Genomic DNA, 19,316 nt, shown 5'->3' with positions numbered 1-19,316 from the left:
TAATGCTCAAATTATGAGCTTTGAGCCCATAAGCTTCAGATGTAAAAAAAAAGACTCCACAAAATGGACTACGAATGTGTTTATTGGGGTGTCGTCACAAGGGGAAGGCAGTGAAGCGATGTTGCCTCCTGATCCCCAGTGTGGCCCCATCAAACGACTACCTCTCTTGTATAAATAAGTATAAAGACAGTAGAAAAGGAGCAACCCTCAGCCTGGAAGACCACGCCAGAGCTTTGGCTAAGGGGGAGGGGGCGCCTCTCTTCCCCCAGCCCAGCCTGGTGGGCCAGGAACCCAAAGTTAGGAGCAGGACAGAGGGGCTCCACCCACGCCTCAGGGTGCTGGGGTCTTTTGGTTTGGACCAGGTTGCCATCCCCACCCACCCTGCACCTCAGGCCCAACCAAGCAGGGCATCTTCCCAGCAGAGGCCGGAGAAGGGGCGCTCCCGAGGAAAGTAGCTGGGTCCCGAGCCAGGCCCAAGTCTGCCTGGCGTCTGAAAGCCCTTGCCGTGACCGCAGCCCTCTAGGAGGAAGGAGACAGAAGAGGGCAGGAGGAGGAAGTCCCCAGCTGAGGCTGGTGCCTGAGGGTTGAGATGGTGCTGTCACAGTGGCGGCACGGGATGTGGCTGTGGTTTCGGTCGCCAGGGGGTCAGCAGTTCTCCAGGGAGCAGGGAAGGAGCCCATGGGGCCAGGGGTGGGTAGGACAGGGTGAACCGAGCCCTGCCCAGCGGTGTCAGCCCTCAGGCCCAACCCACAGCGCCACACCCTCAGAGCCTCTGCCAGCCTAGGCGGCCCCCAGATGAAGAGTGGGGGTATAACTGCTGGGTGGGAGGAGAGCTGCTGCGTTTGTTCACTAATGAGGTCTGGCTCTCCCGGCCCCGCCAGCAGCCAGCCCGCAGAGGGAGGGGCCGTGGTTACAGTCACTCATGTGGTGACAGGCCCAAGGTCACGCTTGTACCGTGCAAGCATGTGCACTTCGTTCTTTCAGGGCGCGTGGTTTAGCTGCGGCCTCTGCATCCCCTCCTGGCTGGTCAGGGGCCCAGTCTGGTTGTGACTAACTGCGGGCCCCAGCCAGGTCACACTGCCTCTCCGGTTCTTAACAACCTCCCATCTGGTCGAAGGGTGGGGCGGGCCCTCACCCCTATCTCCAAGGCCCTTCGGATCTTCCATGCTGGTCCTGCATGGTGTGCGATGCAACCTATCCTATCCCTGGACTTCAGCTCCCCTGTGGCCAACCTCAGGCCCCCTCACATCTCGGGGCCCCTCCAGCCAGATGGGCGCTATCCAATAAATGAACCTGGTTGTGGACGAGCAGGTCAGCTCTGGGCCAGGCCCTGGAGCAGGCAGATCATGTTGTCCAGGCCCCAGAGGTAGCCGTCCTCGCGATTGCCTTCAGCCCAGGGCAGCCTGTGGCTGAGTGTCTGGTGGTCAGGCAGGGCCACGGTCTTGCCGAAGTCAATCATCCAGACCTTGGCCAGGCCGGTGTGGTCGTGCACAAAGAGGAGGGAACTGCCTACCACCTGCAGAGGGAGAGGCAGGAGGTTAAAGGGAGGGGCAGGCATGGCTAAGGTCCCTGCCCCAGCAGACAGCTGAGAGGGTGGCTGATAGCATGGACTTTGGAGTCAGGCTGCCTGGGTTCAAGCCCCAGCTCTGCCACTTACAAGCTGCATGGCCCTGGGGAGGGGACTTTCAACTCTCCTTACCATTTACCTCGAAGACTGCTATGCATGTTATTTATAGGAAGTAATCCACATAAAGCTCTTAAAAGACTTGCCTGTATAAACAAATACAAAATAGGGATTTCCCTGGTGGTCCAGTGGTTAAGAATCCGCGTTGCAATGCAGCAGACAAGGACTTGGGCAACTAAGCCTGAGTGCTGCAACTCAGGCCTGCACACTGCAACTAGAAAGAAGCCAGTGACTAGAGAAGCCTGAGAGCTGTAACTAAGACCTGACAGCTGAAATAAAAAAGTTTTTAATGTAAAACAGTGTTAACTGTTACCCCTTTTCAAACTGGGGTACAAAATCCAATGCCTGCAAGATCCTAAATGGGTCAAAGGAGCCTGGTGGGGACTGAGGGTGTGGATAATGCCTCCTCATGGTAAGGGGCAGCAGCTACTCAGCCCCAGGGAATTGCTACTGGTGACCCGAGGCAAGTGGCTTCCTTTTTTCCAGGCTCAGTTTCCTCATCTGTAGAATGGGGATGACCTCCCTCCTTGGGATCATTGTGGCATTCCATGTTCCACAGCTCACAACCTGCCTTGTGGAGCTGGGCACACCGCCCTAGGGAGATACTGGGCTGTTTTTTTCTTTTTAAATTAGAAATACAGGGCTTCCCTGGTGACTAAGTGGTAAAGAATCTGCCTGCCAATGCAGGAAACATGGGTTCGATCCCAGGTCCAGGAAGATCTCACATGCTGCGGACCAACTAAGCCGGTGCGCCGCAACTATTGAGCCTGTGCCCTAGAGCCCGGGAACTACAACCCCTGAAACACGCGCGCCCTAGAGCCTGTGCTCTGCAACAAGGGAAGCCACCGCAATGAGAAGCCTGCACACCGCAACCAAGGGTAGCCCCCGCTTTCTGCAACTAGAGAAAGCTCGAGCAGCAGCAGTGAAGACCCAGCACAGCCAAAAATAAATAAATAAAACTTTTTTTTTTTTTTTAATTAGCAACATAGTCCTTCCTCTTGTCTAACTACAGGTTTGCAAGCCCCTCCCTTTTGCTAGTTGGGTTTCAAACCTCAGTTCTTCCAGAGAACGCAGGTGACGGGGCAGCTGAGCAGGTGGCTGCCAGGAGAGGCACCACCGCCCAGTTCTGGATGGCTGTTGGCACATGGGGAGGAGCCCAGGACTGCCACGTCTCCTGTGGTCCAAAGGAAACTAGAAATCCCGATTTTGGTGTGAAGTCTCAGGTTTTAAATCTTGGCAACTTGTTTTTTTTTCAGATTCAGTCACAAGGCAGGTGAAACCAAACACAAGGATAGAGGAGACAGAGTCCCCAAGCCTCCTCTTTGTGCCTCACATTGTGAAGCTCGAAGGCAGTGATGGTGATGAGGGTGACAGTCAGTGATGACATGTGACAGTGAAAACTGGCACACTCTGAGGGTTTCCTGTGGGCTGGGCTTCACCTAAGTTAATCCACTTAACCTTCACTACACCCAGGAGCCAGGTGCTCCTGGTGCCCTGTCCTACGGGTCAGGAGACAGGCCTGCAGAGCCACTGCCCAGGCAGCTGGGGTTCAAACATGGGCCCGCCTGACTCCCAGATGTGGCTCTTTTGGCAGTCAGTGCTAACAGGAAAAAGAGGAGAGAGGGACTTGGAAGAGAGAGATGGAAGAGCGTGGAGATACACCTGGTGACGTCACCACAGACTTCCTGAGACAGCCCCAGAGAGGTGACGGCTTCCAAAGAGATAGACTGTGAAAGGGCGGGAAAGGGGAGGGGGAGAGCTGCCAAAGGAGGAATACAGGGAACAATAACTGTACGTAGCTATGGAGAATTCCCTGGTGATGCAGTGGTTAAGAATCCACATTCCAGATCCCACGTGCAGTGAAGCAACTAAGCCCATGCGTGTGCAACAACGATTGAGCCTGTGCACTAGAGCCCAGGAACTGTAATGACTGAGCCCACATGCCCTAGAGCCCACGCTCCGCAACGAGAGGCCACTGCAGTGAGAAAACCTTGCACCGCAACTAGAGAGTAGCCCCTGCTCTCCACAGCTAGAGTCCCAGTGCAGCCAAAGATAAAAAATAAATAAAATTATCTTCTTCAAAGAGAAAAGAACCTGCCTTCCAATGCAGGGAACTTAGGTTCAATCCATGGTCGGGGAACTAAGATTCCACATGCCACAGAGCAACTAAGCCTGAGCACCACAACAAAGATCTCGCATGCCACAGCTAAGGCCTGATACAGCCAAAAATAAAGAAAAATTATTTTAAGTAATAATTATGGCTACAAAATCATCACAAGAGCTGGGAGCTCTTCTGCACTCTGAACAGCACTCTATATTCGCTCAGGTCCACCTCAGCAGCTCCATAAGGAAGGTACTATTTTCCCTTCCTCTACCACGAAGAAACCAAGGCCCAAGGGGGTAGGCCACATGTCCAGGGTCACATGGCAGGACCAGCCTTCATCCCAAGCTGTCTGCCTGCAGTCCATGCTCCTAACTGTCCCCCTCCCTGAAATTCCTGATGCTGCTTACCCTAAAGAAGCAAACTCCCAAACCTGGGGGAGGGGCCTCTTTTTTTTTTGCCATGCCATAAGGCTTGTGGGATCTTAGTTCCCCGACTAGGGGTTGAACCCAGACTCTGGTCAGTGAGAGTCCTCACCACTGGACTGCCAGGGAATTCCCTCAGGGTCTCCTTTTATAGCTTTGGCAGGTGACTCTGTCAGTGGTTTCTCCTGAGGCCACCTGGACCCAGACACCCCCCGACACACACAGGGCCCTCTGTTCCCATGGCAGCTGGGGCTCGCACCTCGTGGGTCCTGAAGAAAGGGGAGCTTTCCAGAGCTTCACGAAGTTCTTCTAGGCGTGCCACGTACTTTCTCTGGGTGAGAGGGAAGATTTCTTGGTTAGTTCATGGACTTTGTGGGTCCTTACCCACCTTAAGATCTGACTCCATCTCATTCCCCCCAAAGGAGTGGGCAGACCCCAGCCAGGATTGGATAAGAGGAGCCATGGGGAAATGGGAAGGGGACCAGGATTGGAGGCATCAGGATGGCACAGACAAGAGTGTAGCTGGTAGATTACATGAATGCCCACAATTCCTAGCAGCTTTTCCTACCAAGAGGCAGACTCTTTCCCTTATAATCTAGGCTTGATCGTATGAGTTGCTTTGGTCAATAGAACCTTGTAGGAATGAAGGTGGCCATTCTGAGCTCAGTCATTGAGAGACCTTGCTTTTTCACTTGCTCTCTTGGCCTGCTGCTTCCACTGTGAGAACAAGCCCAGGCCAGCCTGCTGGGCGATCAAGCCAGGAGCTGAGACAGTGAGGCAGCCACCAGACATGACAGCAGGGCACTCCTGGACCTGCCAACCCTGACAAGACAGTAAGCAATGCCAGCCCAGTGTCAGCTGAAGCAAACGATGGTTAACATGGGAGGAACAAGGATGTGGCGGTCCTACGCTTCTAAATCTGGGGGCATGGGTGTCCCACTCACCAGGATTGTGTGGTTCCCGTCCACAAAATCCTCCAGCACCTTTGTCACCTGCTCCAGCTTCTGCGTCTTCTTGAAGTTAGTGTTGCAGGTCCCATCGGCTTTCTGTAAGACGAGGGGTGTCATGGCTTTTCCTTCCCACACCCAACACCAAGCAGCCTCAGACACCTCTGGGGGGCAACTACCTGCCTCCAGGCTTACTTGCTGTTCAGGGGAAGCCAGCCCACCTGGTCATACTCAGCCCCAGGTCATACTCCTGAGCAACCAGTCCTTCAGGTCTGACCTTGAACCCCCTGGTTGAACCGGTCTAGCCAAGTGGGCTTTGGAGAGCTTTGGATCTGGCTTTGAATCATGGCTCTGATACTTCCTAACTCGGTGGCCTTGAGCAAGTCACTTCACCTGCCTCAACCTTGATTTCCTCATCTGGAAAATGGGATTGTGTTAATATCCATCTCCTAAAGCTGGTGTAAGAATTAGGAGAGCCTGAGTGTGTAGGATCCATAGCACAGTGCTGGGCACCATTCAATAAAGTGCTCAGTCATGTCTGACTCTTTGCGACCCTGTGGACTGTAGCCTGTCAGGCTCCTCTGTTCATGGAATTTTTCAGGCAAGAATACTGGAGATGCTTTCGAATTGTGGTGCTAGAGAAAACTCTTGAGAGTCCCTTGGACTTCAAGGAGCTCAAACTAGTCAATCCTAAAGGAAATCAACCCTGAATATTCGTTAGGAAGGACTGATACTGAAGCTGAAGGTCCAATACTGTGGCCACCTAAAGTGAAGAGTCAACTCATTGGAAAAGACCCTGATGCTGAGAAAGATTGAGGACAGAAGAAGGGGGCGACAGAGGATGAGATGGTTGGATGGCATCACCAACTCAATGGACATGAGTTTAAGCAAGCTCTGGAAGATGGCGAAGGAGAGGAAAGCCTAGAGTGCTGCAGTCCACAGGGTCACAAAGAGTCGGACATGACTTAGTGACTCAACAACTCTAGGGGATCTTCCCTACCCAAGGATCAAACCTGCGTCTCTTGCATCTCCTGCATTGGCAGGCAGATTCTTTACCACTGGGCCATCTGAGAAGCTCCCATACTACACTTGATCTTAGTCAAAAGGCAGAGAAGCAGTAAAATAAAGGAGACTAATGTTATTTGTTATGTCTGAGAGAGAGGTACAAAGGGCCCCCTGAGTCATCCTGCCAGGCTATGCCAGGTGCCCTGTGGGCAATGGTAACACATAGGTAACAGCACAGGTGTAATCAGATGAGGGAGGCAGATACTGAATAAGATCATCATAAAGGGAGATAAGATACGGGAGTGTGGGAAGTTAGAAGGAGGTAAAGAGAGGCCCTGAACTAGTAGGACAGAAATCAAGGTGGGCTTCCCAGAGGAAGTGGAATTTGGAAGGAGACTGGGAAATAACTGAGAGTCAGTCAACCAGGGGAAGGGGGAAGAGCAGTCCTGGCACAGGAAACAGCAAGTGCAGAGGGCCTGTGGCAGGAGACAGGAGGACTCTTTCAAAGAAATGAGTACTTCACTGTGCCATCTACTGGGGCTTGTGGCACACCCACAGAGAGCTAATACAGAGGGAAAAGAAAGGAAGGAAAGAAGGAGAGGGGGAGGAAAATCTCTCTCTCTCTGCAATGATAAGGAAAACTCTCCAGGACCATGCCATCTTTTGTAAGAAAGAGGAAAATGTAGGCTGCATTTGTTTGTATATACAGGAAGAAATATAAGTAACTGATCAAGTGGTTCCCCACGAGGAGGTGTGGCATTGGGGGGGTGGGGGCACAGAACAGGAAGGAGAGCAACAGGGTTGGGAGAGAGATTTCCTTGACATTATTTTGACTTTCAAACTGTGGTGGATAGCTATTCACACAATTAGATTTAATTTACCAAAAAAAGAAGAAGAAGAAAAAAGAGAAAACTTTTCTGCATAAGAAGGAAAAAGCCCATCCAGCTGCTGTGTCAGATGATGGATCAGAGTGGGTGGGTCCAGCATCTGGGAGCCCAGGGCAGCTGGGGTAGGAGAAGATGGGGCTGGACTCAGACAGGGCCTTGGGGAGGGGGCAAGAAGGTGGAATCAAGAGACTTTCAGGCAGGTGGGTAAACAAAACTTGGTCTGTGGCAGACATGGCAGGAACAGGGAAGCGGACCTCTCCCAGCCTGTTTTTCCATCCTTTGTAGTCTCCGGCTTGCTCTCCAAATCTGGCATCTTTCCAGTTTTTTCTGACACCCTAGTTGGTTGGTTTTTCTGTTACTCTGTCTCAGACCTAGCTCTTAGCCCTCTGGAAACAGGCCATCAGCTCCTGGGCCTCACCTTGATGCCCTCGATCCGGAAGCCCAGGGTGGAGGTTGAGCTCACGGTCTCCCTCCACTGCATGTAGCGGGGCTTGGTGACCGCACACTGGGCATGCTCCTCGGGGGTGGGGGCCCCGGGGTCCACAGCCACCATCTTCTCATACATGTCCTTCCGGGGCCGGGGCCGTTCTCGCGCCTTCACCAGCTCCTCCTCCAGGTAGGTCCTGGGACACAAAGGTTGTAACAAGGGAAACTATGAAGAACAAAGCTGGAGGACTTTTACTCCCTGATATCAAGGAGTGTTATAAAACTATAGTATGGCACAAGAATAGACAAATAGATCAATGAACTGGGACAGAGTCCACAAACAGACACACAAGTACATTCACCTGATTTATGACAAGGAAGGCACTGCAATTCAATGGGGAAGGAGCAGTCTTTTCAGTCAATGATACTGGGTCAACAGGATATCCATACAGAAAGGGAAAATGAACCTCGATCCCTGCCTCACACCATATATAAAAATTACATCTAGATGGATTGCAGATCTAAATGTGAAAGTTAAAACAAAGCTTGTAGGGGTTTCCCTGGTACCTCAGTGGTAAAGAATCTGTCTGCCAATGCAGGAGACACAGGTTTGATCCCTGGTCCAGGAAGATCCCACATGCCACAGAGCAACTAAGCCCATATGCCACAACTATTGAACCTGTGCTCTAGAGCCCAGGAACCATAACTGCTACTGAGCCTGCACACCCTAGAGCGCATGCTCTGCAACAAAGAGAAGCCACTGCAATGGGAAGCCTGTGCACCACAACTGGAGAGTAGCCCCTACTCGCTGCAACTAGAGAAAAGCCCTCATGGCAACAAAGACCCAGCACAGTCAAAAATAAGTAAATAATTAAAAAAAAAAAAAAAAACCTGTAGAAGAAAACACAAGAGATCATTGTGATCTTAAAGTAGGCAGATTTCTTTAAAAGCTACTAACCATAATGAAATAAATTGATAAACTGTACTACATTAAAAGTACTTCTGTTTATCAAAAGACATGATGAGAGTGAAATGGGAGACCTGGAGAGAGACAGAATGGTGTGTGTGTGTGTGTGTGTGTGTGTGTTTGTATCTCCAGCAAGGGACGTGTATCCAAAATATATAAAGAATTACAAATCTTTATAACAATAAGACAGTCCAGTCAAAAAATGAGCAAAACGAAATAGTAAAATGGGCAGTTTTCAAAAGAGGATATCCAAATGGCTAATCAATGCTTAATTTCTTTGGTCATCAGAGAAATAGAAATTAAAACAATAAAGAGATACCCACCAAGATAGCTAAAAGTAGTAAAACAGGTAATACAAAGCATTGACAAGATAGAACAACTGGAACTCTCATACACTGCTGCTGGGGAAGGATGCTAGTACAACCACTTTGAAGATTGGCTTAGACTTCCCTGGTGGTCCAGTGGATAAGATTCTGTGCTCCCAGTGCTGGGGGCCCAGTTTGATCCCTGGTTAGGGAACTAAATCCCACATGCCACAACTAAAGATCCCACATGCCACAAGCTGGACCTGGTACAGCGAAATAAATAATTAAGTATTGTTTAAAAAGAAGAAGATCGGTTTGGTGCTATTCTCAAAAACGTCCACTCAACCCTTTGCCTCTGCCCCATGGCTGCCCCTGAACCTACCTGCTGCCCATCTTGCAGTCCATGATGGAGGGGTTCTCAAAGTCTGCCAGGAGATCTTCCATCTGGTTAAAGGTCTGGCCATCCCGCTGCACTACACCATAGTAGGCTGGCACAAAAGGCCGCAGGGGGTCACGCATCAGCTGCTCCAGGCTGCGCTGCTCATACTGACAGAAACGCTTCAGAATCCAACCATCTTCTCCTGCCTGAAAGTTCCCTGTGAGCAGCCATCAACAAGAGGGTCAGAAACTGAATGAGCCACTTCCCCGTGTGTCTCAGATCCTGGCCACCATCATCTTGCCTGACCCATCTGCAATACTTTCCCTCCCTGCAGCTCTCAAAATCTTGGCCAGGGGAATGTATTTGAATCAATTCTAATGAGGTGGATGAACCTAGAGCCTATTATATTGAAGTAAGTCAGAAAGAGAAGTATAAATATTGTATACTGATGCATACATATGGAATCTAAAAAGATGGATTTATTTTCAGGAAGGCAATGGAGAAACAGACATAGAGAATGGACCTATGGACATGGGGGGAGGGGAGAGGGTGAGATGTATCCAGAGAGTAACATGGAAACTTACAATACCATATGTAAATGGGAATAGCCAGTTCCCATAGCCAATGGGAATTTGCTGTAGGATTCAGGGAACTCAAACAGGTGCTCTGTGACAATCTAAAAGGGTGGAATGGGTAGGGAGATGGGAGTTTTGGGAGGGAGGGGACATGGGTGTACCTATGGCTGATTCTTGTTAATGTTTGACAGAAAACCACAAAATACGGTAAAGCAATTATCCTTCAATTAAAAAAAAAATTTGGCCAGAGTTGGTAAAGGAAGGGCCTAGTTCTGCATTTTTGTTTAAACAGAGTCAGATTCCCAGCACACTATGTTCTCATTTGTTTTGTAATTTTGGATTATGAGCTCACGATCAGCAGTGAGAACTTTTGTGACAGCTGAGTCAAGAGCATGACTCTCCAGAGCAGATATGCATTTGCTTCAGCCTGGAGTCCCAGAGCGCTAACAAAACGGACCTTGTTAATTCACAAATCTGGCATTTCCTGGGCCGTGCAGATAGTGTAGATTAGAATGACAGATAGTATTTTCAGATTATATTTTCCAAAATGTCTGTAACAGTAATCACGAACCCTTCTCCTGGGGCATTTGTTTTGTTTTCATCATATATATATGATGACTAAAGAGTAGCTCATGTCCACACGCTCTTCTAGAATTTTGCCACTCCAATCAAGAAGTGGAATCTAATTCTTTAATTCTTTTCCCCTTGATTCTGACAGAATCTTGCTTCTTATGGCAGAAGCAACACTGACTTCAGAGTCTGAGACGCAGCCTCTACTTTGTTATCACAGACCCTTGCCTTTCCGTCCTGAGCTACCAAGTAAGAAATGTGACTGCTGAGGCCACCATACTGTGAAGAAGCCCAAGCAGCCACACTGAGAAGTCACACATGGGCTTTCCAGCTGGCAGCCCCAGCGGAGAACCAGCCAACAGCCAGCATCAACTGCCTGGTGTGTGAATGAATGAATCTCCAAAGGTTTCCAGCCTGCAGCCTTCGACTGTCCTAGCTGAATTCCCAGGTATCATGACGCAGCAATAAGCCATCCTGGCTATGCTCTGTCTGAATTCCTGACCCAAAACTTATGAGTGTAATAATATGGTTGTTCTATTCCACTAAGTTGTTTTTTTTTTTTTAACCACTAAGTTTTGAATGTTCTGTTTTCCGTTTTTTTTAACTCAGCAATAGTAACTAGGATACATACAGAGGCAGGCCTGTGTTGACAGTTTTGGGGTGGGGGGCGGGGGGACTTTGCCTTTCTCTGACTCAGATCTCAGGATGAACAGGAAGATAAGTTCCCTTCCCTTTGCTCATAGGAACAATTTGTCTAGTCTAGCCCACTGCCAGTTTTTGTAAAAAGGAAAAAAAAAAGCTTTATTGGAACACATTATCTATGTCTGCTTATATGTTGCAAAAACAGAGTTGAGTACTTTATATTTATTATCTGGCCCTTGACCAAAAATGCTAAATGCTTGGCCTCATGCTACTATGTGCTTAAGACACCATGCTAGGTCCTGGGGGGGAAAAAAACATTAAAGCTGTTGTTTGTTGTTGTTTAGCCACTAAATTGAGTCCAACTCTTTTCGACCCCATGGACTGTAGCCTGCCAGGCTCCTCTGTCCATGGGATTTCCCAGGCAAGAATACTGAAATGGCTTGCTATTTCCTTCTCCAAAGGATCTTTCCCACCCAGGAATCGAATCCCCATCTTTTGCATCAGCAGGCAGGTTCCTTACCACTGAGCCAACAGGGAAGCCCCATAGCTGTTGTTTCCTGGGGGCCTACTCTGCTCCAGACACAGGATGGGGACAGGGACTGGTAGCTGCCATTTAGGAGGGGTAGGGCCCCAGTGAGGGAAAGTAACTTGCCCAGGGCCATCCACAAATAAAGAGCAGAACTCGGATTCAAGCTCAGGCCCCTCTGTCTCCATGGTCAAAGGTTTGCCCCCCACCACCCTGACACCATTCTAACAGGACACAGCCCTCCACCCTGAGGTACGAATAGCCCGGCCCAGCCTAAGCATGCGCCGCAACAGCTCCAGGAGCTGGAGACTGCCACTTAGCCCATTTTACAGATGGGGGACCTAAAGTACAAAGAGTGGTTCCTTCCCCACCCCCAGGCATCTCTGCCCAGCTCGGGCTGCCCCCCAGCCACCCTTCTCCCCACCCGCTCTCACCAGAGTGTCCAGACAGCTGGACCCAAGGGTAGTGTTTTCGGAAGGAGACCACAAAGGGCGAATACTTCAGAACTGTCTTCAGCTTCTTCCACGGCTTGTTCTATGTAGGGCAGAGAGGGTGGGGTCAGGGTTGAGGCCAGGAAGGGAGGGTGAGGCGAGTGCCCTGAGAGGGAACCAAGGGGCAAGCCTGGGGTCTTTCCAAGTGCCATTGGGGCTTCCTGGGATTGCTGGGCTTAAGCTCATTGGGGTGAGCAAAGCTCACTTACTTTAGTAATCATGAGCACCCTCCAAAGCCTCAGCAAAGGTGAGAAGAGTCCCTTTCCATTTATCTCAGTGTCATCACTTTTTTTTTTGGCTGCACAGCATAAGGGATCTCCCCCAGTCAGGGATCGAACCCTATATCGGGAGCACAGAGTCTTAACCACTGGACCACCAGGGAAGTCCCTCAGTGTGATCACTTTGTATATGTGTCTCTCTGTCCTTCTCAATGAAGTAAAGATAGGCTAGGTTTTGTAGTCACCAGCGCACTCCACATCTTTCCACGACATACATACACCAAAAATGGGGAAGCCTGCTGTTCCTGAATGAAGTCAGATCTTCCAGGGAAAATGACAAAGGAGTTGATGGATAGAGGCGGAACAACAGACAGAGAGAAATAGAGACGGGGGCAAAGTGATGACCAGGACAAAGACAGAGACTGTGGTGGCCGTAACAGCTGCTCACCAAAGACCTCAGGCCTGTCTCCCTGCCAGGAATACCCCTGCCCTCTCGAACTTGGCTTTGGCCAATGAAATGTGAGTGGAAGTGCCACTTTTAGGTGGAGTCTTAAAGCCAGTGAGTGACTCCAATGTTTGCTTTCCTATTAAAGAAGGGGGGGGGGGGTGCGCAGGGCACTGTGGCAAGAGAAACAGCAGCTGAGTGAAGACAGCATGGAGCAGGGGCCCCTCGCCTCACCCATCACTGCTGAGGGCCCATGTTCAATCCCTGCTCAGGGAACTAAGATCGCACAGGCAGCACAGCCTAAAGAGAAGAAAAATCCTTCATTGCTCCAAGTCACTAAGTTTGGGCGCTGTTTGTTACTTCAGCAATCCTGACCTCTTCCCACTGACACAGAGTTACTAGAAGAGAAAGAAACAGAGAAACAGAATGGGAGACAGGGTAATGACAGAGAAAGAAAACGAAACATAGATGCAGAGAAAAGGTGGCAGCAAATAAAACAGAGAAGCCAACAGAAAACAAGGATTCAGTTGTATCCTGTTGACTCAACCAAGAGCATCTGCACACACACACCCATGTGCGTACACACACACACACATGCATGCACACATGCGTGCTAAGTCGCTTCAGTCCTGCGACTCTGTGTGACTCTGTAGACTGTAGCCCACCAGGCTCCTCTGTCCATGAGATTTCCCAGGCAAGAATACTGGAGCGGGTTGCCATGCCCTCCAGGGGATCTTCCTGACCCAGGAACCAAACTTGAATCTCTTACGTCTCCTGCATTGGCAGATGGGTTCTTTACCACTAGTGTGCATGCACACACACACACAAATACCTTCTCTGCTCCAAGCACATACCAAACTCTTAGCAAGGATTGGGAAAATGAGTTGTGTCTGGAGAAAAAAACCTACATGGCTCATCTCCCTCCACTGAGGATCAAAGTCATGTTATCTCCTATACCCTGAAAACCCCGTTACCTAGCAGACATCTAATGGATGGTGGGAAGGTCAAACACAGACCAGGGAGTTGGACTGCAGGACTCAGGGAAGGTTCTTCCCTCCCCTCTCCAGCTGCCAGCCATGGAGAGGAGGTGATGAATGAAGGTTCATATTTACTAAGCACCTGGAACATTCCAGGCACAATGACAAAGGCTCAGTGTGGCATAACCCACCTAATCCTAAAAACACCATCCCAGGAGGATTGTTGACTGTATTACAGGGGTGGAAACAGACTCAGAGGGGTGAAGTCACCTGCCTAAATCACACAGTGTAGTGTTGGGGTTCCATCTCTGGTTTGCCTCCACTGCCCTGGGGTTATCCACCACAGCCCTGCCAGATTACAAGCCTTGACTGAGCAGAACTGAGGTTGCCATGGTTACAAGCATGTCCCCAGTCATGGCCTGACACAGAATAAGTGCTCCAAAAATATAGTTTGGGTTGAAGGAAGTTGACTGAGAATGTGTTTTTCTTTCTTTCTTTTAATCATAAGCAGATTCAGTATCTTATTTATCTCTTTTTTCTTAGATCTGATGGTTAATCTGGGCTGTCTCAGATTTCATCATGCCCTCAGCTCACATGTCCCCCGCTCCCCACCGCCCCAGTCCAGGAAGCCCTCTCTGATACCCTAGGTCTGGCCAGTCACCTTCTCTGGACTCCCACAACCCGGTGGGCTTCCCCCATCCCAGCCCTGACCCCTCCGAGCTGTTACTGCCTGTGATGGGTCTGTCTCCTCCCAGTGACCTGGGAGCTCCATGCAGGCAGGATCTGGGTCACTGCTGTGTTCCCGGCAAAGCCAACATGGAGCCAAACACATAGCAGGGACTCGGGGACTGTCTGTTGCCTGATTAGGAGGATGCACGTGAGAAGGAAGGAAGAGGGGAGGAAAGGAAGAAAGTAGCTGGGTCTTTAAGGTCAGATGGGATTTCAAAACGAAGGGGGCAGGAAGTGAGGGGTATTCTGGGCGGTGGGAATGGCTTGAGCAACAATCGGAGGCAGGATGGCAGCAGTGTGTTCAGGGAACAGCACGTACTTAGGCTCCGTTGCAACAGCAGAAGGGGTCAGGAGGGGAGAAGGGAAGCTGAACAGAGGAAGGAGCCTGGAGACAGGAAGCTCTGAACTCAGGACCAAACTCCTGGTCGCTATCAGGAAAGCCCTGGGGAACCATGGAAGACTCTGGAGCTGGGCACCTTCAAATATTAGTCACAGCTGGGCCCTGGAGACAGATTCTAGAGGATGAGGAAACACTGAAGACAGAAAGGCTCAGAGGAAGGCAGATGAGGAGGGATGGATCCACACATTATAGGGGTGAAAATGCCTGGGTTTTCAACTCAGTCAGAACTGAGTTAGAATCTAGGCTCCGACTGGACAAGGCCAACTCTAAGCAAGTGATCTCTCCTCTCTAGGCCTTAGTGTCTCCTCTGTAAAATGGAGATAATAATCCCAAACTTACAGTGCTGTTATAAAGATTCAACAAGTTAATACATACACAGCACTTAGAAAAAGTGCCTAGCGTTCAGTAAAAGTTGGAATCGGTGTCTTCCAAGGTCTGTGACTTTGGATGAGTCTCTGCTTCAGTCTCCTCATCTGTAAAATGGAGATAATAGAATCTACCTCATAGGGCTGCTGGGAAGTTTAAATGAGTTGATACAAGCAAAGAGTTCAGCACAGGGACTTCCCTGGCGGACCAGTGGTTTGGACTCTGCACTCCCAATGCAAGGGGAGCAGGTTTGATCCCTGATTGAGGAGCTTAAATCCCTTGTGCAGCAAGCTGCAACCAAAAAATAAATAAATCAACAAAAGAGCCTGGCACAGGGCTTGGCATAAGTGAGTGAGAGCTGTTGCTTTTCTTTTTTTTTTTTGAGAGAGTTTTTTTTTTTTTTTTCCTTCATTCACTCCAGCTCAGCTGCTCTGAGATGCCAAGGAGGTGAGGGAATAGGGAGAGGGAACAGCAACAACAGAGCCCCAGAGGGTCAGTGCAGGCAGGCTGGGGCAGGTCTATCTGTTACACCTGCGGCCACATGTGTGAGCATGTTCAGAGAGCAAAGCATGTGGGGTGAGTGGGGCTCAGGGCAGACTCCAGCCAGGGGCCCCAGGACAATGGGAGGGTCCAGCAGACTGACCCATGGAAGGCTCTCATACCTACACTGACCCTCCCTCCCTGAACCTGCCCTGCCAGCCCTCCTGATTCACCAGCAGAGAACCACACCCAAGCTGAGGATAGAGGATGTAAACAAGAGATTGCAGGAGCACCCTAGGGATCTGGGGGTAATGCAGTGGGGAGATGGGAGAGTCCTTGGCTGGGGTCCCTTAGCGTTTGGGGTTCACATAGCCCTTTGAGAATGATAAAAAAAAAAAAAATACTGGGTGCTTGCTCCCTACAGAAGTGAATGAGCTTAGGGGTGTTGAAGGCTGATGATCCCTTAAGGCAACTACGGGCCCCAGACTAAGCAGAGTGGGGTAGAAAGTGCACCCTTTCTGTCTCCCTAAACTAGTATGCTTTAAAGTCTGGGCTGGGGAGGCGGTCACAGACTGAAGTCTATGACCCTTGCTGCAAAAGCATGTGTATATACTCACAGGACTCACGCAACTTTTAGGGGTTCCTGGGTGCCATGAAGTTGGCCAGCAGCCATCCATTTTAGACCCCAGGACTGGAGGCGGGGGAAAGGAGAGAATGAAGAGGGCGCCTGGAGAGCTAGGAACCCTGCTGTCAGAGGGAAGAGGTTGGTGGATGGAAGAGGTTCCTGGACATAAAACTGCTGGTGGAGTTCTAGAGAAACTTCTCAAAGGAAAGGCGGGGGTGGGACAGTTGGGGGGTGGGCTATGGGGTCTGTGGGGGTCTGGCTCAAGGGTGCGATGGGTCCCACTCACCCCAGACCTGTCCTCGGGGTCGCTGGCACCTCCGCCCCCAGCCACCACGTCATCCTCAGACTCGTCGAAAGAGGAGGCAGAGGAGAAGCCACCACTGCCCGCCTCAAGCTGGGAGGGGGGTCCCCCTGGTCGAGCCTCAGGCTCAGGGGTCTCCGGAGTGATAATGAGGCGGGGCACAGGGGTCAGGGTGCTACCCTCCAGGTGAGAGTAGAGGTGAGTCACCAACTCCCTGTGTTCTGGTTCCTCTAATGAGTCATCTTGGTTGGGCTCCCCCAAAAGGCAGTCTGTCCTAGGCTCCGTCTGGGGTCCGTCAGTGCCGGGCTGTGACCACAATCCATCGGTATCTTGTGTTGGGAAACCACCGGGGTCAAGCTGCTTCCAGGCTGTTTCAGTGTCCTGTTGTATCTGGGAGCCATCAGTGTGTAGCTCCGTCCAGGAGTCTTTGGTACCTTTTTGCGTCCTGGAGCCCTCGGTAAACGGTTGTTTCCAAGAGCTGTCAGCACTCCGCTCTGTTGAGAGAGGGACCCCCTCTGGCTGGGTCCGGACGCTTGACCTGTTCTGGGTGCAGAGGTTATCGGCCCTGGGCTTGGCCCTCTCTGACTGGGTCTGTGACCCATATATTTCTAGTTCTGTCCAGGGCCCGTCAACCCCTGGCTGTGCCCAGAGGTTAGCCCTCTGGGGCTGAGACTGGAGGTCAGTCCTGTGTGGATCAGCCCAAAAGCCATCTGTCCCAGTCTCTGTCCAGTCACCGGCTGTCTCCAGCTCTGACCAGTGGCTGCTCTCTCCTAGATGTGTCCTGAGAATGGACTTGCCTGGCTCCGTCGTTGGGTTGGGCCGCTCCGTCTCCGCTCCGAGGCCAGCTGCTTCAGGCTCAGCCCGTCCGTCGGACCCCGGCTCAAGCCCGAGGCTGGACCTCTCGGGCTCGGTGTGGCGGTTGGACTCCTCGGTTCGGGCCCGGGGCCCGCCCCCTTCCGGCCGCCCCACCGGACCCCCAGCTCCGGGCCCAGGTCGTTGCTGCCCTGGCTGCCGCCGCCGCCCCCCTCGCGGCGCCGCCAGTCCCATGCGGGCTGCCGCCGGCAGCGCCTGGGCCTCCGCCTCGCTCAGGCTTCCCCGGCACGGGCAGCGCCTCATGCCCGTTCGCAAGGTTCGGGCTTCGACCGGGCCCAGCCCCTCCTGTCCCTTTAAATCCCGCGAGGGGTGTGGCTGGGGAGCCCCAATTCGCGGGTTCCGGCCCTTGGAGCTCCAGCCCGCCCAGCCACGGAGGGGTTAACCGATACTCCCTCCTCCATCCCGGGGAAAGCCCCGAAGCCCCGCCTCACCGGACGTGATGTAAGGGACGGGCCTTATCTGGCTCCTCCCACCTCCTTTGGCTGGGTGGACTGTGAATCCCTGACAGGTCGTGTTTGTGGCGCTGGTGTCTTGATCGCGGACGAGTAGACCCCTCGATACACCCTCGCAACTAGTCCAAACTCGCCACACCCTCGACTGGCTAGTTTAGTCTCCCTGTAACCCCTTGCGACGAGTCCAGCAGCCCCTTCATTCTTCACTCAGCGCCGGGAAGGACTTTCAGAGACTTGGGAATTCTATTTGCGTCAGTTGAGACCCGCCTCTGCTAGTTCCTAGCCGCGTCCCCAAGAGGGAGTGACTTCCACTCCCAACCCCTTGTCTGAGCCCCAAACTCAGTTTTCTCATCTGTAAAATGAGGATACGTTACTTTATTGTTTGGAAAAAGGTGTGTTCAGTGTCACAGGAGCCAATTACTTTTACCAACTGGGAAATTGTGGCCCAGAGCAGTGGAAGAAATTGAAGGCCAAATTCTGGTTCCAACACTAACTTCCAGGATGACCTCTCCCAACAGACTTGTCTCTTCTGAGCCTCAGTTTCCCCATCTGTAAAAAGGGTTGTTATGGGGATTTTATTATTTACTTAAAATAACACATTTGTGTACTTGTTTTGTCCCAGGAGCTGCACTTATCATTACATATAATGATATATATATCCCAAAAATCTTAAAAAGTGGGATCATCGTCATCCCCGTTGCACCATCAAGGAAACAGAGGCACAGAAAGGCAAAGCACTGGACCACCAGCGAATTCTCATACATCTGAGAATTCGCTGGTGGTCCAGTGGCCAAGACTCTGCCTTCCCAATTTAGGGGACTCAGGCTTGATCCCTGGTCAGGGAACTAGATCCCACATGCCACAACTAATGAGTTCACGTGATGCAAAGAAGTTGGAAGATCCTGTGTGCTGCAACTAAGATCCTGTGCAGCCAAAGAGGTAAAATAAATTTTTAAAGGATCATACATATAAATTGTATAGATTTGAACCTTCAGTTCAGTCACTCAGTCGTGTCCAACTCTTGAGTGACTCATGAGTGATTCCTTGTAGCACACCTGAGCTGGCTCTGTTTACCTCCAGACCTCATCTTATCCTTTTTGCCTCATTCACTCTGCCACTAACCTCTTTCCTATTTTTCTTCCATGGCAGGGACTTTGAACTGGTTGTTCCCTCTGCCTGAAACATTCTTCCCTCAGCTATTTCAATAGTTCCTTCCCTCACCTCCTTCAGATTTTTACTCAAATGAAGTCTGCTCAATGAGGCCTTTCCTGACTGTCCTATTTATTTATTTTTGGTCCACACCAAGTGGCATGTGGGATCTTAGATAGCAACCAGGGATCAAAAAACGAGCGCCCCCTGCAGTGGAAGTGAGGAGTCTTAACCATTGGACCAGCAGAGAAGTTCCCTGAACCACCCTATTTAAACACACAGTCTTCCCTCCTCTCCCTGCCCTTCCCAGGTTTATTTTTCTCTTTAACAAGTGTCACCTAATTACATATACTCATTTATTTATTTATTAC

General features: G+C 50.9%; 1 protein-coding gene across 1 annotated transcript; it reads right to left on the bottom strand.

Moving 5' to 3' along the window:
* Positions 1–720: 720 nt before the first annotated feature.
* Positions 721–18,006, bottom strand: ITPKC (inositol-trisphosphate 3-kinase C). Its single transcript, XM_055553859.1, has 7 exons — positions 16,457–18,006; positions 11,874–11,973; positions 9,130–9,343; positions 7,468–7,672; positions 5,155–5,256; positions 4,470–4,541; positions 721–1,516 (listed from the first exon to the last, which is right to left on the bottom strand). Exons 1-7 carry the CDS (start codon positions 17,585–17,587, stop codon positions 1,313–1,315), a joined length of 2,028 nt encoding a protein of 675 aa, XP_055409834.1. The 5' UTR covers positions 17,588–18,006; the 3' UTR covers positions 721–1,312.
* Positions 18,007–19,316: the final 1,310 nt, after the last annotated feature.

Source organism: Bubalus kerabau, chromosome 17, assembly GCF_029407905.1.
Source record: "Bubalus kerabau isolate K-KA32 ecotype Philippines breed swamp buffalo chromosome 17, PCC_UOA_SB_1v2, whole genome shotgun sequence".
Taxonomy (NCBI): domain Eukaryota; kingdom Metazoa; phylum Chordata; class Mammalia; order Artiodactyla; family Bovidae; genus Bubalus; species Bubalus kerabau.
The sequence above is the reverse complement of the archived record's forward strand: the minus strand, read 5'-3'. Positions and strand labels throughout refer to the sequence as shown.